At 39.4% G+C, this 23977-nt stretch overlaps 1 protein-coding gene across 1 annotated transcript in view; it reads right to left on the reverse strand.

Moving 5' to 3' along the window:
- The window catches only part of LOC126276197 (protein TAPT1 homolog), a 148324-nt gene that overhangs the window by 64637 nt on the left and 59710 nt on the right, over positions 1 to 23977 (reverse strand). The window contains exons 6-7 of the mRNA XM_049977256.1: positions 16024 to 16121; positions 15652 to 15802 (exon numbers count right to left, since the gene is read on the reverse strand). Coding sequence (XP_049833213.1) covers positions 15652 to 15802; positions 16024 to 16121 — 249 coding nt within the window. The remainder of the gene's footprint in view (positions 1 to 15651; positions 15803 to 16023; positions 16122 to 23977) is intronic.

Genomic DNA, 23977 nt, shown 5'->3' on the forward strand with positions numbered 1-23977 from the left:
TTGTGAAAGCTAGTAATTCTGTGTGTGTGTTTGTGTGTTTTGTTCATTGTGCCTGTCTGCCGGCGCTTTCCTGCTTGGTAAGTCTTGGAATCTTTGTTTTTAATATATTTTTCCCATGTGGAAGTTTCTTTCTATTTTATTTACAAACAGACTATTCATATATACAGCATTCAATCTTAGTCAGAATAAGACACAGCACTTCTGAAAATACTTCTGAGAAAGAAGCTACCGTCAAGAATTATCAGATCCCAAACACTTAATCTGAGTGTTGATAAGCATAAATGACAACATTCCACACAGACTTCATTCCTCGCATTATGGCGAATCCATTCACTGAAATAACATACTGCAAATTTCTAATAACTGTTTTGTCTTAAAGTCGCCAGTTGTGATTACAATGAAATCAGACAATGCATAACAAATACTGCAATATTTCAAGGTGTTGTCAGTTGTGTGTCTTTAAGAATGCAATGCGGACAAAAGCACATGCACAAGTGAATATCTGAAAGAGATGTATGGAGAAGCTGAAATGCAGTGAATGTGATGGAATTTCAGAGATGCATTTCAAATGTATATGAAGAAAGCAGTGCTGGTTACAGGGATGCAACAAATAAACCACAGGATAGAGATAAAGGAAGGAAAATTACAGTTTAACATCCCACTGAAAATGATGCCATTAAGAGACAGAACAAGCCCATATTGTGTGAAGGATAAGGAATAATACTGGCCATGTCCTTTTAAAAGGAACTGCTCCAGTATTTGCCTTATGTGACGTAGGGAAACCACTAATAACATTAAGCTTGATAGCCAAACTGGAATTTAAACCAGTGTCCTTCCAAACATGAGTCAAGTGTGCTAACCACTGTGCTACCTTGCTTAGTCACTTGTGTCAAGGATGACACACACACACACACACTCACTCACTCACTCACTCTCTCTCTCTCTCTCTCTCTCTCTCTCTCTCTCTCTCTCTCTCTCTCCCAGAGACAGACAGATAAACACACACACAATTATTGCATGTTCAGGACCTCTTCAGGAGTTGTCTAGCAGACACAATTTCAGCTTGTTTATGGGGTCAAAGATTTTCATGGCTGAATAGCTCACTCCTTCTTGTGCCATACTTATGCTGAGTGATGAATGGTGTAAATAATTTTTTACTTCTGATATTTTATTTATGAATGTTGGCATTGTTTTCAAACTGTGATTAACAGCTAACAACAAACTTTGTAAGGGAATAAATGTATTACTGAGAGGCTGTTGTCAGTACATGCAAATGTTTAAAGAGCTGTTTGCAAGAGGCGCTAGAGGGCACATCATATATTATGCACATAACACACCTCTGTACAACAAATGTGTTCTTCCTCACTGATGAATTACATCAGAATATGATGCCATAGATCGGAAATGGAAGACAATATGTTGACATTTTCACCTCCAAAATCCGATATTATCCACAAAGCAAAACCAGCGCAGCTTAGATATTTTAGAAGATTTGACTTCCAGTTCAGGTTCTTATCAATATAAATACCTAAGAATTTAAAATATTTTGTTTCAGTTATTGATACTATCCACATGCATTACTCTTAATGATGTGGTTAGGACGTGTAGTACAGAACTGCATGTATTGTGTTTTGCCTAAGTAAAGTGACAGTCCATTCGCAGAGTGCCATTTTCAGGATGCTATTTACAATGTCAAGTGTGTATAGTTTATTCACTAAACTTTATTACAATAACTGAATTGAAAAAAAGATAATTATTTCTACTTCTTTGATATCAGAAAAATGCGTGCAACCCCCCCCCTCCCCCACACACACACACAGACACACACACACACACACACACACACACACACACACACACACACCTCTGTGCAGTTATTGTTTTACTGTTCCAACTGAACACACCATGCTGGGACTGCATTTCGTCAGGTAGACTGGGTTGAGGGATTGCGACGAGTGGGGTGTTTACACGCAGCAAAAAGACAGAAGGCAGGAGCAGGGGTTGGGGTTGGGGAAGGGTGGCTGATAGTTTGGAAGGAGGCAGCAGGTGCATGGGATAAGAATGTAGGAGGAAGAAGAGGCAACAGATCCATGAGATAGGAATGCAAAATACGGACACCACCACTGGCACACGATGACAATGACATGGAGAAGTAGATCGCGAGAGGGTGACAGGACAATGGAAACAGAGGTTATTGGGCAAAGGGTGAGAGGCCTGTATGTTAGTGGACATTGAAACCAGAGGGGAAGGATCCAGATGGCAAAGGTTGTGAAACACCCACTGAACTCAAACATATTGGGCTTAGCAGTGTGTTCTGCAACTATATGTTCAACCCTGCTGCTGGCCACAGTTCATTAATGGTCATTCATTATGGCGGACAGTTGGCTGTGGTCATACCCACAAAAAATTCTGTCCCGAAATTGCAATAGAGCCGATATATAACATGGCTACTTTCACAGGTGGCCCTGCCTTTGATGGGATACGATAAGCCTGCAACAGGAGTAGAACAGGATGTGCTGGGGAGAATCAGACAAGTCTTGCATCTGTGTCTTCCGCATGAAAATAACACCTGCCGTAAGGGATTAGGAATGAAAATGGCATAGGAAGGGACCAGGGTGTTGTGTAAGCTGGGTGTGTGACAGAATACACCTTTAGGGGAGATGGGATGCACTGTGGGAAGGAAGTCCCTCGTTTCCAGGGAAGACGACAGACAAGCCCTGGCAAAGGACATGGTTTGGTTGCTACAGTCTGAGATTATACTGGGTGATGACGGAATGTTCCTTTGCAGCTGCTCAACACGTTGGGTGTGAGGTCGATGATGTCGCCAGTGGTCGGTGCAAGGTGCACGTGCCCGTCGACCTGGGACCGGACCGCAGCGACGCACGGATGCACGCCAAGACCGTAGGATCCTACGCAGTGCCGTAGGGGACCGCACCGCCACTTCCCAGCAAATTAGGGACACTGTTGCTCCTGGGGTATCGGCGAGGACCATTCGCAACCGTCTCCATGAAGCTGGGCTACGGTCCCGCACACCGTTAGGCTGTCTTCCGCTCACGCCCCAACATCGTGCAGCCCGCCTCCAGTGGTGTTACGACAGGTGTGAATGGAGGGACGAATGGAGACGTGTCGTCTTCAGCGATGAGTCGCTTCTGCCTTGGTGCCAATGATGGTCGTATGCGTGTTTGGCGCCGTGCAGGTGAGCGCCACAATCAGGACTGCATACGACCGAGGCACACAGAGCCAACACCCGCCATCATGGTGTGGGAGCGATCTCCTACACTGGCCGTACACCTCTGGTGATCGTCGAGGGGACACTGAATAGTGCACGGTACATCCAAACCGTCATCGAACCCATCGTTCTACCATTCCTAGACCGGCATGGGAACTTGCTGTTCCAACAGGACAATGCACGTCCGCATGTATCCCGTGCCACCCAACGTGCTCTAGAAGGTGTAAGTCAACTACCCTGGCCAGCAAGATCTCCGGATCTGTCCCCCATTGAGCATGTTTGGGACTGGATGAAGCATCATCTCACGCGGTCTGCACGTCCAGCACGAACGCTGGTCCAACTGAGGCGCCAGGTGGAAATGACATGGCAAGCCGTTCCACAGGACTACATCCAGCATCTCTACGATCGTCTCCATGGGAGAATAGCAGCCTGCATTGCTGCGAAAGGTGGATATACACAGTACTAGTGCCGACATTGTGCATGTTCTGTTGCCTGTGTCTATGTGCCTGTGGTTCTGTCAGTGTGATCATGTGATGTATCTGACCCCAGGAATGTGTCAATAAAGTTTCCCCTTCCTGGGACAATGAATTCACGGTGTTCTTATTTCAATTTCCAGGAGTGTATATGTCACCGGAAAATTCAGATCAACAGATGGAACAAACAATGTATAAAATAAATTGTGACCCAATGGGAAGAATATTGTCAAATTGACACTCAACATTCCAGTTCATTATCATCATACATAATGAAATATTTTCTTGACCAAACTTATACTAATCTGCCAGACATTATTAAGTCGCTGTACAGAATTTCAACACTGGAACCATATGCCTCAGTTACTTCCAGAACATCTAGTACCAATTCCTTCAGCAGTAGCCCCATTTCACAGGAATGTAATTGAAGTGTCAATGGAAATGAATGGATAATGGTGTATACTCATTATCTCACCCACTAAGCTGTCACCAAGGATTTCACAGAGCCCAGGCCCACATGCAATGATATCTTACTGTGTAGAAGTGTTTCAGTCAAGATTGGTATCAGAAGTATTTTCTAATCAACATTCTCTACAAATGTCAACCACCTGGAAACGAAAGGCCTCAGTGAACATTTTAATAAGACGTTGGCAGATTGCTCTTTTGATGTATGTTATCACTTAACAGGGAGACTGCTTGTTCTGACATACGCACACAATACTTGCAATAGACTACAGGTTTCATGTAATTTTTACTGATAGGAAGTCAGGGAGCTGACACAATGAATGGATACTTTGTATTTATTTCAGCCTGACAATGGTCAGGATGATTATATATAAAAGCTCATCACTGGAACTGAAGAAATAAAAAGCTGGCATGCATACGGAGCTAGGACATTGTCTCTGCACTTTGTAATGCCAAAAACTAATCTGTAACCTATGACCTAGGTGACCTAATAATGATTCTTATAACTGTGTGGAACAGTGGTACAAGCCAAATCCTATATTGTTTGTCAGACATTACCAATGAAGTGAAGACATCTATGCCCTTCACGTGAAGTCATATAATAGTCGTCTCGCACAGATTGACAATATGGGCTTCCGATGCAAGGAACATGAAGACCTGCTTAACCTGTCCAATAAATCGAAGCCTTAATGGAGATAACTCTGTTTAAGTGTTGCAGTGACCATGAGGACATGTGACGTTTATAGAATATGAATGTTTACTCATACATAGGACCACAGACTATGTCCAGATGATCTGGGAACATATAGTCCACTCCAAAACATTAAGTCACTGTTTTGCAAGGAATGGAGAAAGATTAGAATTTAATGTCTCACTGACAGCGGGGCACTAGAGATGGGGTACAAGCTTAGATCATGAAAGGATGGGGAAAGAAACTAGCCATGTCCTTCCAAAGGAGCCACACCAGTATTTGCCTTGGGCAATTTAGGAAAATTACAGAAAACCTAGTTCTAGATGGCCGGATGGGGAATGGAACTGTCATCCTCCCAAGTGCGAATCCAGCGTGCTAATTACTACAAAACCATGCTTAATCACATCTTGTATAGTGACTGTCATGGTTTAGCAATTATAGTCACTTGCTGGTAAAATGAAGGCCTCCGATTTGATTCCTGCCTCTTGCAGTTAATCATCATTTAACATTCCTAGTTTCTAAAGCTTCTGGTACCTGCTTATTTATGGGCATAACATGGAACATAATGTGGGATACTACAAAAGATTGATACTGAGCCTAATCTTGTTTTCCAGCTGTCTAAATAATTTTGTAACAGTTTTAAAGGGCAGTTCAAAATCTGTAATGTTTGCTGATTGACAAAAGCCTACTAATTAAGAGTCTGAACTTAACATTGGGAGAGGCAACTTAGACGATATGTAAACAGATCTACAACTGGTTTAAAGGTGTTGCTATTGTTGTTGCCTTCAGTTCAAAGACTGGGTTGATGCAGCTCTCTATGCTATGCTATTCTGTGAAGGCCTCTTCAGCTCTAAGTAGCTACTGCAACCTATTTCCTTCTGAACCTGCTTACTGTAACCATCTCTTGGTCTCCCTCTACAATTTTTACCCACCATGTCTTCCTCCAGTATTAAATTGGCGATCCCTGGATATCTCGTAATGTGCCCTACCAACAGATCCCTTCTTCTAGTCAGGTTGTGACACAACTTTTCTTTTCTCCCCAATTCCATTCAGTACCTCCTCATTAGTTACAGCTACAGATCTAACCTTCTGTATTCTTCTGTAGCACCACATTTCAAAAGCTTGTAGTCCTCTCTTGTCTAAACTGTTTATCACCCATGTTTCACTTTTACACATGGCTACACTCCAGACAAATACTTTCAGAAAAAGACTTCATGACACTTAAATCTACATTTGATGTTAAAAAACTTCTATTCTTGAGAAATGCTTTTCTTGCAATTGCCAGTATAAATTTTATATCCTCTCTACTTCAGCTATCATCAGTTATTTTGCTGCCCAAACAGCCTCTTTAATTTGATTACATTCCATTATCCTCATTTTGGTTTTGTTGATATTCATTTTATATCCTCATTTTGGTTTTGTTGATATTCATTTTATATCCTCATTTTGCTTTTGTTGATATTCATTTCATATCCTCCTTTCAAGATACTATCTATTCCATTCAACTGCTCTTCAAAGTCCCTTGCTGTGTCTTACAGAATTATAATGTCATCAGCAAACCTCAAAGGTTTTATTTCTTCTCCCTGGATTTTAATTCCTACTCCAAATTTTTCTTTTGTTTCCTTTACTGCTTGGTCAATCTGCAAATTGAACAACATAATGGATAGACTACAATATCGTATCACACCGTTCTCTTCCACTGCTTCCCTTTCATGGCCCTCGACTGTATTTACTGCACTCTGGTTTCTGTACAAGTTGTAAATAGCCTTTTGCTCCCTGTATTTTCCCCTTGCTGCCATCAGGATTGCAAAGAGAGTATTCCATCAACATTGTCAAAAGCTTTCTCTAAGTCTAAAAATGCTATAAGCACATGTTTGCATTTCATTAACCTATCATCTATGAGAAGTAGTAAGGTCAGTACTGCATCATATGTTCCTACATTTCTCTGGAATCCAAACTGATCTCATCCAAGGTCAGATTCTACCAGTTTTTCCATTCTTTTATAAAGAATTCATGTTAGTTTTTTGCAACAATGACTTCTCAAACCTCATGGTTTGGTAATTTCCACATCTGTTGGCAAAGTTCAAAGGTATGACTCAATATCACAAAGGCTTATAGTATACGGTTTTGAACAAGCAATAATGACCTGTTAGTGCCAGGAGAAGATGTTAATGGTCATACACTAAATGAAATACAGTGCATAAAATTCCTTGGAGTCTAGTCAGGTAAGGATTTAAAAGGGAATCAATCTATAGACAAACTAATCACAAAACTCAGTTCAGCATTTTTTTTTTTTCCCCTAAGAAGCATCTCTACCTGTGTTAGCTTACTTTGTAAATTTTCACTCTCTGTTGCCTTATAGAATTAACTTCTGGGACTGCGCACCAGAAGGACATAGAGTGTTTATTCAGTAGAAGTGAGCAGTTAAAGTATTGTGTGAAGTTGACATACGCAAATTTTCAAAAACCTTTTTTAAGGGTTTTGGAATTCTTAGACACACTTTACAAGGTGTTAGCTTGTCAATGGTTTTTGTTGCCTATAATAAAAATCAGTTGCAGATGCACTACTACTGCACAATCACAACATGAGAGACAAATAGAGTTTTCGAGTGGACCTTACCTGCCATTCAGAATCAAGATGCATACTCTCGTGATAAGACATTCAAAAAGCTCCCAGTTCACCTTTTATACAGAGTGTCTGGATGCTTGAATTCAGGGATTCAAAAATTTTGTTATCTACATAAGTAGATGTTCATTGGAAAGCTGCATGACAAGTGGTAATGTACCATAAACAGGACTATGTATTTACAAATGCAGTTAAGTATTTTCTTTGAAAAATACCATTGTGATCAAGTACACATTAAACCACCAATAGCAGGTACAGAACAGTTATACAGTTTAAATGAGGAGGGAGCTGTTTTCAAAGCAATAGCTTTCTTTCTAATTTAATTGATTAAATCCAGTTAGTATTATATTTAGTAGTGTAATTTTGTACGACTGTTAATAAAATGTGCAGATTAAGTTTCTGTGATTTCCTTGTCTTTTGTCCGTGTATACCTTGACTCATTCCACATTATGGAAGGTTATCCTTCCTGATGGATCTACAGAACACAATGGATAAATAATGAAAAAAATATCGGTGTGTGTAAACAAGAACACATTCTGTTGAGATAGACTGTTCAGCTCCACGTGTTCTTTCATGTGCACTCAGTAAACATCATTTCTGGTGAAGTGTTAATACTTGACATATCTGCTCTCATAACTGGTATTTGATTCTGGATAATATAAAATGATATTTTCTAAGAAATTTCTGTAATCCCCATAGAAACCAATTGGGGCACTACTTGTGATTGTTATGGATAACAAAAGGTCAGATGTGTTGACAGTAGTTGATATTTTGTGACAGGCTGAAGCATAGAGAAAATTGCTGTTGTGGTCAGAAATATACAATGCATCTGCTTCCACGAATGATGAGAGTACCTAGCAAAGCAACTTTATAAACATGTAAGATATTTGTCGTCACAGCAGCGAATAATGCACGTGTTCAAGAAGTAGCGACAAGTGTTCATAAGTGTGCTGTTATGTGAAGTAGATAAATATCATGTTTGCAACAGAGAAAACCAAAACTTATTTTTACAGAAAGTCTTTTGCAAGATGGGTGCTCAAAAACATACCATTTGGTCACAAGCAGATATTCCTACTGGTCTGAAAATGGACCAGAATTAATGTACAGTATGTTCTACAAACTTCTCAATGTGTAACAAGTATTCTGGTTTCTCTTCATCCCAGCACAATGAGCCATCAAATTTGTAAGTGACAAATGAACTACACCTGCTCCATTTTTAGTTATTAGGTAATGACTGTGGCAATTCTATCAATATTATATGTTCCTTTCAAACAACTAGAAAAATTTTAAATGCGAACATTTTTAGGTTAGGCTTTACCGTGACTGTTATTGACATTAAATGAAACAATAAGTTTACTGTTACCAGTCACTGTTTATTTGTTTCCACGACGCGTTTCAAAGGTTTAAACCTCCATCATCAGGTGGATATACATCAGTTAATATGGCATTTGTGTGTTTGTGTTGTGTTACGATTTCTTTGGAGGAAGTTGTGACACTGTCTAGTGGAGAAAACAAAACAGTATTTCAGAACTTGGTCTGTTTTGACAAAAATTGAACTTGTATCTAGCAGTAAACATAAATTAAGTAAGGTAAAGTACCTCCAGTGGTCACAGGATCCTTTCACAGTCGTAACACATCACATGAACACTATCATATTGTATAAACAAATATGGCGTCGTAATCTATTAGGTGCATGGATCGTACAGCAAAAGAGAAAATGTTCTCACAAAGTCCAGAGAATATACGTCCTAACAACATTATTACAGAAAACTTTTTTAAATGATTTGGAGGTGTTGAATACATTTGTTGGAGTAAATACTTCAGGCAGTAAGTAAATACGATTTTGACAGCTTAAAATAGCATAAAGTTCATACTCATTTATACAATCAGGTGAGGTGTTAGAAACTTTAAGTACAATAATCATATTGGCTACAGTGATAAAATAAAATAAAATAATACACAATTGACCATTCTTATAGGGGTTCATAGGTAGATATGAAAAGCTGGAGGCAGAGGGGAAGGAATATAAAGAGAACATGAGAGGGAGGGAGAGGGTGGAGAGAGAGATTGTATGACAGCAAACTTTACAAGGCAAAGGATCTTAAGATTATATCTGTTGCATGTATTAACTGTCTAAAGGTTGTGGTAATACATTGCTAAATGCTTAAAAAGTGCACATGGATGTGCATTTGTATCAGCAGTTGTATACATAGTTTCAAGCTGACAAGTGGTACAAACTGTTGGTGTGCTTGTATATCTGTAAATGAAGTCAATCTCCTGTACACTCAGGGCTGTTATGGTAACATAAATAAATATTAGTGGTAAATCTTAGGGTGTGTGTGTGTGTGTGTGTGTGTGTGTGTGTGTGTGTGTGTGTGTGTGTTTGTGTGTGTGTATGCTTAGCAGTTTTTAATGACGTAGGCAGTTGTTGAAAACGGAGATGATACTACTGTAAATATTGTCATTTTTGTCATTTAAGATGCATTCAGGTTGTTTAGTTTGATGTTTGTATATTTGGAGTGTTTCAAGGATGTCTAGTTTTCTGCCTTTTGGTTGGATGTGTAGGATGCTGATACTTGTGTTGTTGACATGGTGTTTTGTTTCATGCAGGTGGGTGGCAATAGCTGATGTGTGGTATTTTTTGTTTTTTAGTGCTGCCATGTGTTCTTTGAACCTAATCTCAAATGATCTCCCTGTCTGGCCTATGTAGAAGCAGTCACAGTCTAAACATTTAATTTTGTATACGCCTGTGTGATGCAGAGGGTTTTGTGTGCTGATGTTGTGGGGTAATTTCTGTCCGATCCTGTTGTCTGTTGTGAAGGATATGCTTATGCCTTTTCGTTTGAAGACATTGGCTATCTGATAGGAAATCTTACCTAGAAAGGGGATTGTGTGGAAGATGATATTTTCTTTTTGTTTTTTGTGTTGTGATTTCTTTGCCATTATTGAGTGTTTTAGGGTGTCTACTATGGAGCTGTTATAACCATTTGCAATAGCTGTTTGTTTTATTATTTGGATTTCTTGATCACTTTTGTCTTCAGAGAGTGGTAGTTGGATAGCTCTATTGATCATGTACCGGAATGCTGCCATTTTGTGGGCATATTTCACAACAGACAACAGGATCGGACAGAAATTACCCCACAACATCAGCACACAAAACCCTCTGCATCACACAGGCGTATACAAAATTAAATGTTTAGACTGTGACTGCTTCTACATAGGCCAGACAGGGAGATCATTTGAGATTAGGTTCAAAGAACACATGGCAGCACTAAAAAACAAAAAATACCACACATCAGCTATTGCCACCCACCTGCATGAAACAAAACACCATGTCAACAACACAAGTATCAGCATCCTACACATCCAACCAAAAGGCAGAAAACTAGACATCCTTGAAACACTCCAAATATACAAACATCAAACTAAACAACCTGAATGCATCTTAAATGACAAAAATGACAATATTTACAGTAGTATCATCTCCGTTTTCAACAACTGCCTACGTCATTAAAAACTGCTAAGCATACACACACACAAACACACACACACACACACACACACACACACACACACACACACACACACACACCCTAAGATTTACCACTAATATTTATTTATGTTACCATAACAGCCCTGAGTGTACAGGAGATTGACTTCATTTACAGATATACAAGCACACCAACAGTTTGTACCACTTGTCAGCTTGAAACTATGTATACAACTGCTGATACAAATGCACATCCATGTGCACTTTTTAAGCATTTAGCAATGTATTACCACAACCTTTAGACAGTTAATACATGCAACAGATATAATCTTAAGATCCTTTGCCTTGTAAAGTTTGCTGTCATACAATCTCTCTCTCCACCCTCTCCCTCCCTCTCATGTTCTCTTTATATTCCTTCCCCTCTGCCTCCAGCTTTTCATATCTACCTATGAACCCCTATAAGAATGGTCAATTGTGTATTATTTTATTTTATTTTATCACTGTAGCCAATATGATTATTGTACTTAAAGTTTCTAACACCTCACCTGATTGTATAAATGAGTATGAACTTTATGCTATTTTAAGCTGTCAAAATCGTATTTACTTACTGCCTGAAGTATTTACTCCAACAAATGTATTCAACACCTCCAAATCATTTAAAAAAGTTTTCTGTAATAATGTTGTTAGGACGTATATTCTCTGGACTTTGTGAGAACATTTTCTCTTTTGCTGTACGATCCATGCACCTAATAGATTACGACGCCATATTTGTTTATACAATATGATAGTGTTCATGTGATGTGTTACGACTGTGAAAGGATCCTGTGACCACTGGAGGTACTTTACCTTACTTAATTTATGTTTACTGCTAGATACAAGTTCAATTTTTGTCAAAACAGACCAAGTTCTGAAATACTGTTTTGTTTTCTCCACTAGACAGTGTCACAACTTCCTCCAAAGAAATCGTAACACAACACAAACACACAAATGCCATATTAACTGATGTATATCCACCTGATGATGGAGGTTTAAACCTTTGAAACGCGTCGTGGAAACAAATAAACAGTGACTGGTAACAGTAAACTTATTGTTTCATTTAATGTCAATAACAGTCACGGTAAAGCCTAACCTAAAAATGTTCGCATTTAAAGTTAATCTGCCCAGTCAGGCAATCAAGGCTATTTTCGAGTACAAAAACAGCGCAGAAAAGCTCGCAATGACAACACAGCATATTCACTTCAATAGAAATTGTCTCAGAAATAACGTCATTCCAAATTATGTAAAGATTGACGTCAAAATAAACACGACAACTGCAAAGAAAACACTGATAAACGCACGGAAATTCTGGGTGAAAAACGAACTGAAAGAACTTTATATTAAAAAACAAATGTTCAACACGCAGCTTTATAATGCAGAATTACAGTTGGGAAAGTTGCTTCATAGACTAGACTACGATTCCATAACCGAAAAAGTCAGAAAGTACATCGAGTTCATTGTACAGAAAACAAAAACCACACAGAAGAAAAAACTAGCCAGTCTTATAAATCAACAGTTACCTCCCAAACTGAACCAAAACAGCCAAAGGAAACACACATTCTACACACCTTTCCTCAACAACACAGACATAATATTCACTGCAGAAGAAGAAACACTACTCTGCAAAGGTTTAAAACACAATGTTCAAGCTCCACTGGACCCAAGGAACCAAGAAAAGCTCATCACTAGTGCCACACAGATCTCAACCATCGCCCTTAAGAAGCAAAATGACAGAATAGCAGCCTGCCACAAAATTAATGAAATTATTGAGAAGGAAATTGCAAAACCATTCCCAGCATACAAGAAAAGAGAAGAAATCCTTACACGTACCATTAAGACTAAATTAAACATGAATAATGCAGTAATTGTAAAAGCTGACAAGGGTAACACAACTGTTGTAATGAACAGAGCAACATATGTAGAAAAAACTTTAGACTTCTTCCAAACCAACCACATAACAGAGATACATAAAGATCCAACAGCCAGAATTCAAAAAGAGATTAAACACATCTCAAACAACATCAACTTTCTACTCACCATCCAAGAAGCAAGAAATATTGTAACAATGAGCCCACAAGCACCTTGCCTTCGGTCACAACCCAAGATACACAAAAATGGGACCCCCATAAGACCTATAGTGAACTGCAGGAACAGCCCAACATTCAAACTCAACAAAATGCTCTTCAAAATTCTCAAAGAAGCATACACATTCAATAATGAGAGAACACTTAAAAACACAACAGAATTCACACAACATGTCAAAGACATAGAAGTACCTGACGGAGCCACACTTGCCTCATTTGACATACAAAACCTTTATTCCTCTGTGCCAATAGATCCCACACTACAGATAATCAATGCCAACCTACAAAAACATAAAAAAATCCCTTCAACTCACATTACTGAGCTAATGGACCTGCTCGAATTCACACTTTCACACAACTACTTTAAATTCAACCATAAAATCTACATACAAACAGATGGCCTGGCAATGGGCTCGAATCTTTCTGGGTTGCTAGCTGAAATATTTATAAGTAACTTAGAAGACAAAATCCTGAATTCTGATCACCACCTCCTCAAAAATATCATCTACTACTACAGATATGTGGATGACACCATCATTTTAATCAAAGGCACTAAAGATGACATCAGTGAGTTGAACCAGTTATTCAACAGCTCCCATGAAAACATAAAATTCACAGTTGAACACCAAACAGATGACAGTATAAATTTCTTAGACCTCACAGTTAGAATAAGGAATAACAGACATGAGTTTGAAATTTACCGGAAGCCTACCACAACACATACTACAATCCACAACTCCTCCTGCCACCCCACAGCCCACAAAATGGCAGCATTCCGGTACATGATCAATAGAGCTATCCAACTACCACTCTCTGAAGACAAAAGTGATCAAGAAATCCAAATAATAAAACAAACAGCTATTGCAAATGGTTATAACAGCTCCATAGTAGACACCCTAAAACACTCAATAATGGCAAAGAAATCACAACACAAAAAACAAAAAGAAAATATCATCTTCCACACAATCCCCTTTCTAGGTAAGATTTCCTATCAGATAGCCAATGTCTTCAAACGAAAAGGCATAAGCATATCCTTCACAACAGACAACAGGATCGGACAGAAATTACCCCACAACATCAGCACACAAAACCCTCTGCATCACACAGGCGTATACAAAATTAAATGTTTAGACTGTGACTGCTTCTACATAGGCCAGACAGGGAGATCATTTGAGATTAGGTTCAAAGAACACATGGCAGCACTAAAAAACAAAAAATACCACACATCAGCTATTGCCACCCACCTGCATGAAACAAAACACCATGTCAACAACACAAGTATCAGCATCCTACACATCCAACCAAAAGGCAGAAAACTAGACATCCTTGAAACACTCCAAATATACAAACATCAAACTAAACAACCTGAATGCATCTTAAATGACAAAAATGACAATATTTACAGTAGTATCATCTCCGTTTTCAACAACTGCCTACGTCATTAAAAACTGCTAAGCATACACACACACAAACACACACACACACACACACACACACACACACACACACACACACACACACCCTAAGATTTACCACTAATATTTATTTATGTTACCATAACAGCCCTGAGTGTACAGGAGATTGACTTCATTTACAGATATACAAGCACACCAACAGTTTGTACCACTTGTCAGCTTGAAACTATGTATACAACTGCTGATACAAATGCACATCCATGTGCACTTTTTAAGCATTTAGCAATGTATTACCACAACCTTTAGACAGTTAATACATGCAACAGATATAATCTTAAGATCCTTTGCCTTGTAAAGTTTGCTGTCATACAATCTCTCTCTCCACCCTCTCCCTCCCTCTCATGTTCTCTTTATATTCCTTCCCCTCTGCCTCCAGCTTTTCATATCTACCTATGAACCCCTATAAGAATGGTCAATTGTGTATTATTTTATTTTATTTTATCACTGTAGCCAATATGATTATTGTACTTAAAGTTTCTAACACCTCACCTGATTGTATAAATGAGTATGAACTTTATGCTATTTTAAGCTGTCAAAATCGTATTTACTTACTGCCTGAAGTATTTACTCCAACAAATGTATTCAACACCTCCAAATCATTTAAAAAAGTTTTCTGTAATAATGTTGTTAGGACGTATATTCTCTGGACTTTGTGAGAACATTTTCTCTTTTGCTGTACGATCCATGCACCTAATAGATTACGACGCCATATTTGTTTATACAATATGATAGTGTTCATGTGATGTGTTACGACTGTGAAAGGATCCTGTGACCACTGGAGGTACTTTACCTTACTTAATTTATGTTTACTGCTAGATACAAGTTCAATTTTTGTCAAAACAGACCAAGTTCTGAAATACTGTTTTGTTTTCTCCACTAGACAGTGTCACAACTTCCTCCAAAGAAATCGTAACACAACACAAACACACAAATGCCATATTAACTGATGTATATCCACCTGATGATGGAGGTTTAAACCTTTGAAACGCGTCGTGGAAACAAATAAACAGTGACTGGTAACAGTAAACTTATTGTTTCATTTAATAACTAGAAAAATATATAGAAAAAATAAGAACACATTACCTTCTTTCCAGGAGTACTCCTTCATAGTCTGCAGCACTACAATAAATAACAGCACAAATAAATGGAAACGTTCACGGACATCACTACATGACACTTGGAACAGATTATTTTTATCAAATTTCTTGAAGACACTTCCCTTCAGTTCAACAAACTGAAAAAAATGTTTAAGTAAGACACAAAAATTTTGTTTCAGCTTAGATTTAACACCAATTTCACTTAATGGTACACTGTCCTATGGTTAACAGTAAAACAAAATTTCATTTCATTATGGCACATAACTGAAGACAGAACCATTACCATTTCCAATTTTGGCTGTGAACTACCCATCAATTTTAGTCATAAAATTATAAGTTAATAATGAATTGCACTTACATTATTTGACATCATAATTGTTAATAGAGCTTTATTGTTGGAGTTTATAGCTACATTGAGAGTTGTAGCTTGAAACAGCACAAGTAAGCTGTGTAATACTGCTATAAGTCAAGGATTAACAACACAAAAATGTTCCCTAACAGTTTCTCTCCACAGAGACAAATATAAATGTTACAACATATACTTTTTTTAATTTTTTGCACCTCTTCCGAAGAGTTTATCAATAAATTAAAACACTTCACTTGACGATTGTACATACTGGAGGTGAAAGCATTCATCATATGTTCTATGCCCCTTGAGTGCTGATGGTAAACCAGGTGCAGTTGAGAATTAGCAGCACTAATAAATTCAACACTAGGAAATAAAGGAGAAGAGAAGGAATAAAAATTAAGATTTTACATACCACTGACAACAAGGACATCAAACAGAGCAAAAGTTGGACAACAATATGCAAGAACTTGCCAATGGACTTTTCAAAGAAAACTTCTCCAACATCCACAAAGAAATTCATGAAAACTATGGAAATTTTAAATCATTACAGCTGTAAAGGAATTTGAGCCCTGCTCCTCTAAAATGTGAATCAAATATCTCATCCACTGTGCTGCCTCACTCAGTACAAACGACTACCAAACCAGATGGATCTAATATACACTAAAACACTAAATTGTTAGAATCTTTACTTTTATGTTCATGATTATTGTAATAAAGGAAAAATGTTTAAGGGTTCAGTGTAAACTATTATGCCATGGTATTTTCAAAATGTCTTTTGTATAGAAACTCTTTATAATACATTTTCAGGATAATCCTCATTTATTGCTCCATCTCAGTTACACATTTTTAATTAGATTATATGTTTTGATCGCTCAGGATTATCTTCAGAGCTAAGTAATTGAGTCAGCAACCTGTCTTATCTTCTTTAAGAAGAGTAGTACTCTTGATATATGGTTCTGAGCACATAAGACAGGTTTTTGATGCAACTACTTACCCCCATACGAACTTGAAGCCTTTAGTTATGGTATGCACAAACATGTGGTGTTGCCATAAGAAACAATTACTGAACCATAGGCAACAATGAAAAATGGGAAAAGGACAATGTCTGATAGCAAGTGTGCTAAGTAAACCAGTTGTTGAACTACGTTAATGTGCAATAATGCTACAGAAACATGGGACAAACTACAAGCAGCACGATTTGAACAGAGCAGCATGCAATGCTTAACAGGCTAATTGAATATTCCCCCTCATGTCTGACATGACAAAACAGAAGATATTAGCACACATGCAGCTAAGCTGCAGAAGTTATTTATAGATCTATATGATGAAGTAGCAAAACATGAAGAGAATGCATTGTCTGAAGGAATTTTAAATGGTCAAGTCATGCCTATGCTGGGAATGGAATACGAAAATTTAAAGATCTATGGCACACAATATCGTCAGAACACCAGAGTTTGAATTTCCTCACTGGATTGAATGAACAAAATACAATGCAATCTTTTGCATCCGTTGTTTCTAACACATGAAAGGGAACAAAATAATAATTTAAAGAAGATGACAAAAGAAAGATCAGATTAAAAATGTCTACGTAATAAGTGCAAAAAAACTAGGGGACTGGGGAGCAGACAACACTAACATGTGGCAAAAGGAGAAGATAAGCAGAACTGCTGCATTTACTTCATGCATCTCACGTGCATCAACTGGAAACTACATTGATGAAAATAAATGGTATAGAGGCAGTGGTGCTATGAAGTATATCACTTTAAACTAATGTAAATTGACACACAAAAGAAATCTCTTCACCTAGTGGCAGCAGGGGAACACATACAAAAAAGTATTTAACTTCCACAAGCTTTAGGAACCAGTGGGTCCTCCTCCTGCAGGAAGAGTTGAAGGGGAAGAAAGAGGGATGTTCATTTATGTTATAATATCAACACTTCAAATAAACAGTACTTTCAAATTTAAAGAAAAACAGCAATCACAAAATCCATCACTTATTGGAACAGATTTACATTTTGAATGTCACATAGTCATCATTGGTGCAATTAGTAAAGCATTGACACTGATACATGACGCAAAAATTGAGTTTCTTGTCAGTCACATAAGGTCTGCGTCATTTATCAGTTTTTATGCTCTGGCATGTTGGTATCTAAGTCACTCTTTGGTAATTGCACCAATAATGACAACATAATAGTCACAATCCAGATCTGTTCCAATAAATGATGGATTTTGTGACCTATTGCTGGCTTTTAAATCTGAATACTCACTGAGAATCTAATGGATTCCAACTTAGTTAAAACAGCATTCTGTTTTGTAAAGTTGATATTCTTGAAGTCGTTTCACTGGGAACACAAGGACTAATATGGGTGCATTTGATCAATAAATAGTTAATATTGACATCCTCTGAAAGATTCCAGGTGTACCACATAAGATTTGGTGATCAAAATAACCACCACATGAAGAATATCTAGAAGAAACGTGATATCAATATAGAACATTACGAGAATGAATTTTTCAAAGGTTGTACATTACAAAAATGCACAGAAAACCATTCAAACAACTAATAAATCATTCCACAGTTGCCGGCAAATTAAGTCATGGAGCTGTCACTGGACCAATGACTACAGAATCATTTGGAGGTGCTAAATATTAATTATGTCTTAAAGCTAATTACAGTAAATTCTGTGAAATTTTCTTTCTGAAACACGAATATGAAACCACATGACGCACTTAAAAGATTTTTAAATGAAGCACAAAGCAATGGACATAGACTTAAACAATTAAGATGTGATTGAGACAGGGAATTTTATAACGAGAAAATCTAGGAATTTCTCATAGATAAGCTCGTGATGTTGCAGTAGCGTCCTCGCTTCCCGAGCAGGGGGTCCCAGATACGATTCACAGCAGGGTCAGGGATTTTCACCTGCCATGAGATGACTGGGTGTTACTGTGTCATCTTCATCATCATCATCATCATCATCATCATCATCATCATCAACATCAAGGGAACAGAGTATTGATTCTTCCAGCCTACATCCTTGAGCAAAATGGTACAGTTGAATATGAAGGTACAACAATTGTTGATGCTCAGTGATCAAGGCATGTAAACTGCCGAAAGGATTGTAGGCAGAAACTTGCAACACAGCATTTATGTCTTAAACCACACTGGAAGTTCTTCATTTCCAGAAAAAAACCTTTATGAGCTGTTTCTGTATGTCCATTCTTTTGACAGGTAGTCTTGGGGATGACGGCCATTTACTATTGTGAGAAAATGAAACTCCTACAGTCGTCCTTATTATTTTATTTATTTTGTATCTATCAGTTTTGGCACTTCAATGCACCATATTCACGCTGTAGTTGATGCTCAAGAGGAGCTTATGAGCTGTGGTACAATCAAACAACAGGGAAATTTGATCACCTCAGAATTTTTGGCACAGGTTGACATATTAGTACAAAAAAAACTTTCTATTCAGTTGATGACAAGGCTGTTTTTTTGGACAAGTTGCTAGGTAATTACCAACCTGTTTATTGCTGATTTTTCCTTTTGTAGCAGGTGTTGTAGTAAAAGAAAAAAATGTTTAAGAATTCAGTGTAAATTGTTATTCCATGGTATTTCCAAAATGTGCCTGAATTTTATAGAAATTCTTTGCAATACTTTTTGATACTGAACAGTTTGTTTCCTGAGAACAAACCATTTGTTAATACAACTGTGATTGTTGAAAATAATAATTTTTGCAATAATAACTAACAAATATTTCATAACTGAGAATAATTGTGTGTGTGTGTGTGTGTGTGTGTGTGTGTGTGTGTGTGTGTGTGTGTGTGCGTGCGTGCGTGTAGGGGGGAGGCATATGTAAGCATGCCCACGTCCCATTCTTATGCACAATAAAAGTTGGAAAACTAAGTACAGTACCATGTGCAGCACTTGGTTTATGAACCTATCAATCATTAAACTTCTACGTGGTGACTGGTTTCATTTACAGAGAATGTTTTGACGTTATGTTTACAGAGGTTTCATTTGACCTTCCAGTTTCGTACTGATATAAGAAGTGAATGGGACGCTTTTTACATATTGGTGTTTCGCCTTCAAAAGCTAGAGCATTTCTTCTCTCATAAAAAATATTTACTACTTATCATTAAAATAAACAAATAAAGGTAGCTTAACAATTTAGTGTTTTGTGCATATTACTTGCATTTATTTCTTTACTCCTTCATTCTCTTCTGAATGATTCAGAACAGTGGGTCAGATACACGGGAAAGCTTGTATTTGGTTGAGAAGTTTCTATCTGTCTATTGCCTATGTGTGTGTGTGTGTGTGTGTGTGTGTGTGTGTGTGTGTGTGTGTGTGTGTGTGTGAGGACAGGGAGGGGGAGGGGGAGAGGGAGGGGGAGAGGGAGCAAGGGGGAGAGGGACGGGGAGAGGGGGGAGAGAGGGGGAGGGGTGGGAGAGGGGAGAGAGGGGTGAGGGGGAGAGGGTGGGAGAGGGGGGCAGGGGAGAGGGGACAGGGGGAGGGGGAGAGTGTGGGAGAGGGGGCAGGGGAGAGGGGGGCAGGGGAGAGGGGGGTGGGGGAGAGGGGGGTGGGGGGAGAGGGGGGAGTGGGAGAGGGTGGAGGGGAGAAAGGGGGGAGGGGAGAGGGGGAGGGGGAGAAGGAGAGAGGTGGAGAGGGAGAGGTGGAGAAGGAGAGAGGGGGAGAAGGAGAGAGGTGGAGAGGGAGAGGTGGAGAAGGAGAGAGGTGGAGAGGGAGAGGTGGAGAGAGGGGAGGGGGAGAGAGGGGGAGATATTTGAAGCTAGGCTACAACATTTAATATCTTGTTTATGTGCCTGTTTGCTACTCATCATCATCTATGGAGAAGGGGTCAGAGAGAGAAGCAATATAAGAAATTCTTCTTCATTTGCCTAAATTCAGAAATTAAAACTTATTTTTGTTTGGCAACTACCTTCATCAATTATGTCTGGAAAGTTATACGAATGAACTACTGCCTCAGGCCACATTAACCAGTAAACAGTGCCCAAGGAACACTTCCAATTCTATCCCAGTTCCACTCTGATATAATGCCACTGAAACTGAACATTGTGCATCATTGAGATGTTCATGATCACTTCACACAGTATCAACCATGTGGAACCAATATGCCTCAAATTTTAAGTGAAATGACGTTCATGTTTAGTTGATGATTATTCTACAGCACTATAATTATCACAAGAGTAAGTGCACATGTAGTAGTGTAACAAACATAAAATCTTTGGTGGTAAATTGAAGAAAAACTTAACAAAATGTTGATTATCAAAGAAATTAAATGACAGAAAATCCAACATGAAAAGGATAGATTGCTACTCACTACATAAAGACGGCATTGAATTGCAGACAGGCACAAAAGAAAGAATACTAAAAATATTCAGCTTTTGGACTATGTACTTCTTCAGAAATAGAAAACTCTCACACATTCACATAAGCACAACTCACACTCCCTGTCATCTTTGGGTGCTAAGGCCTGACTGTAACTGTGTCTAGCTGGGGTGGGCAATGGGAGTATGAAAGAGTTGTGGGATTGAGGAGAGGGAGGGGTTACACAATACAGGTGGGGAAAGATTCTAATGCTGCCTGTAAGCCGATGCAGGACATTTAGGAGATGGCATTGGATAGCTAGATGGAGCATCAAGAGAATGCACTTTGAGGGAAGCAGGAGGACAGAGGAACTGGGGGGGGGGGGGGGGGATGGAGCTGGGAAGGGGATAGGCAAGTGGAGGGCTGAGACTAATGAAGGTTGAGTCCACCATATAGTGGAGATGCTGAGTTGCAGAAAGGCACAATAAAAAGACTGTCACACAATTAGCTTTTACCCAACAAGGCGTTTGTCAAAATTAGAAAACACACACACAAGCACTGTCTCTGGCAGCTAGACCAAGGAGAGGTAAGCAGGAGGCTGAGGCAGGGAGGGGGAGGGATAGCAGGATGGGGGTGGGGGAGAGCAAGTGCTGCTAGGAGCATGCAGGGTTGAGACAGAGAGTGGGGCAACTAGGTGCAGTCTGGAGGCTAGACAGAGTGTGGGGGGGAGAGAGGGGGGAGGGGCGTAGCATAAAAGGAGGTAAAAAGACTCATTGATGGAATTGAGAGTTATATAGTGCTAGAATAGGAACACAGAAGGGGCTACATGGGTATGGACAATGACTAATGAATATTGAAACCAGGAGGATTATGGGAACATAGGATATACTGCAGGGTGAGTTCCCACTTGCGCAATTCAGAAAAGCTGGTATGGGGGAAAGGATCCAGATGGCACAGGCTGTGAAGCAGATATTGAAATGAAGGACATCATGTTGAGTGGTGTGCTCAGCAACAGATTGGTCAAATTGCTTCTTGGGCACAGTTTGTTCGTGGCCATTTTACGAACAGACAGCTTGTTGGTTGTCTTGCCCACATAGATGGTTCAAATGGTTCAAGTGGCTCTGAGCACTATGGGACTTAACATGTGTGGTTATCAGGCCCCTAGAACTTAGAACTACTTAAACCTAACTAACCTAAGGACATCACAAACATCCATGCTCGAGGCAGGATTCGAACCTGCGAACGTAGTGGTCGCGCAATTCCAGACTGAAGCGCCTAGAACCGACCGGCCACACCGGCCGGCCTTGCCCACATAGAACTTAGCACAGTGGTTGCAGCTTAGCTTGTAGATCACATGACTGATTTCACAGGTCACCTTCCTTTGATGGAATAGGTGATGTTCGTGAAAGATTGAGTCCAGAGGAATTTCAGGAACAACAGGTATGTAGTAAGAGAGTTCCCATTCACGCAGTTCAGAAAAGCTGGTGTTGATGGGAAGAATTCAGATGCCACAGGCAGTGAAGCAGTCATTAAAGAGAGGCACATCATGTTGGGCAGCACGCTCAGCACCTCTGTGGTCCAGCTGCCTCTTGGTCATAGTTTGCAGTAATAATTCATGTAGACAGACAGTTTGTAAGTAATCATACCCACATGGAAAGCAGCACAGTGGTTTCAGCTAATTTGTAGATCACATTACTGATTTCACAGCTTACCCTTCGCCTGATATAGTAGGAGATTCCTGTGACAGGACTGGAGAAGTTGGTGGACAAAGGATGTGTGGGACAGATTTTGCTTCTAGGTCTATTGCAGGGATATGTGCCAAGAGGCAAGAGGTTGGGAGCAGGGGTTCAGTATGGATGGAGAAGGATAATGTGTACATTGGGTGGGTGGCGGAATATCACTGAAAGGGTAGGTTAAGGTAGGGCAGTGGGGACGATATTTCTCATTTCAGGGCATGACAAGAGGTAGTCGGATTCTGGTGGACCAAGTGATTCAGTTGCTCCAGTCCTGGATGGTACTAAGTGATGACAGGAGAGCTCCTTTATGGCCAGACAATGGGTATGCAGGCATATGGTAGATGATTGGGAGACAAGGCAAGGAAGATCTGTTTCTGGACAAGGTTTGGAGGGTAATTTCAGTCTGTGGATGACTCAAGGAGATCCTTTGCATTTTTGGAGATGGACAGATCACCACTACAGATGTGATGACTCTGTGTGGCTAGAGTGTATGGAAGGGACTTCTTGGTGTGGAATGGGTCCTTTATTTGAGGTAGAGATATTGTTGGTAGTTGGTAGGTTTGATTTGAACTGAGTACTGATGTAGTCATTCTTGAGGTGGTCTACATCAAGGAAGTTGGATTGGTGGTCTGAGGAGGACCTGGTGGAACAAATGGGGTGAGGCTGTTGAGGTTATGGAGGCATGTGGATAGTGTGTCCTCCCCTTGGTCCAAATCATGAAGATTTCGTAAATGAAGGAGGTTTTAGACTCTGGGTACTCAGGAAGGATTCCTCATTGGATGTTGTAATGCAGGTGCCCACTGCTGTACACATTCTCCACTGGGGTTTCAACTATCCCTTTCATGTCCTGAAGTGAGAAATATCCTCCCTACTATCCTACCACCCATCCCACAGTGAGATT

Source organism: Schistocerca gregaria, chromosome 1, assembly GCF_023897955.1.
Source record: "Schistocerca gregaria isolate iqSchGreg1 chromosome 1, iqSchGreg1.2, whole genome shotgun sequence".
Taxonomy (NCBI): Eukaryota; Metazoa; Arthropoda; class Insecta; order Orthoptera; family Acrididae; genus Schistocerca; species Schistocerca gregaria.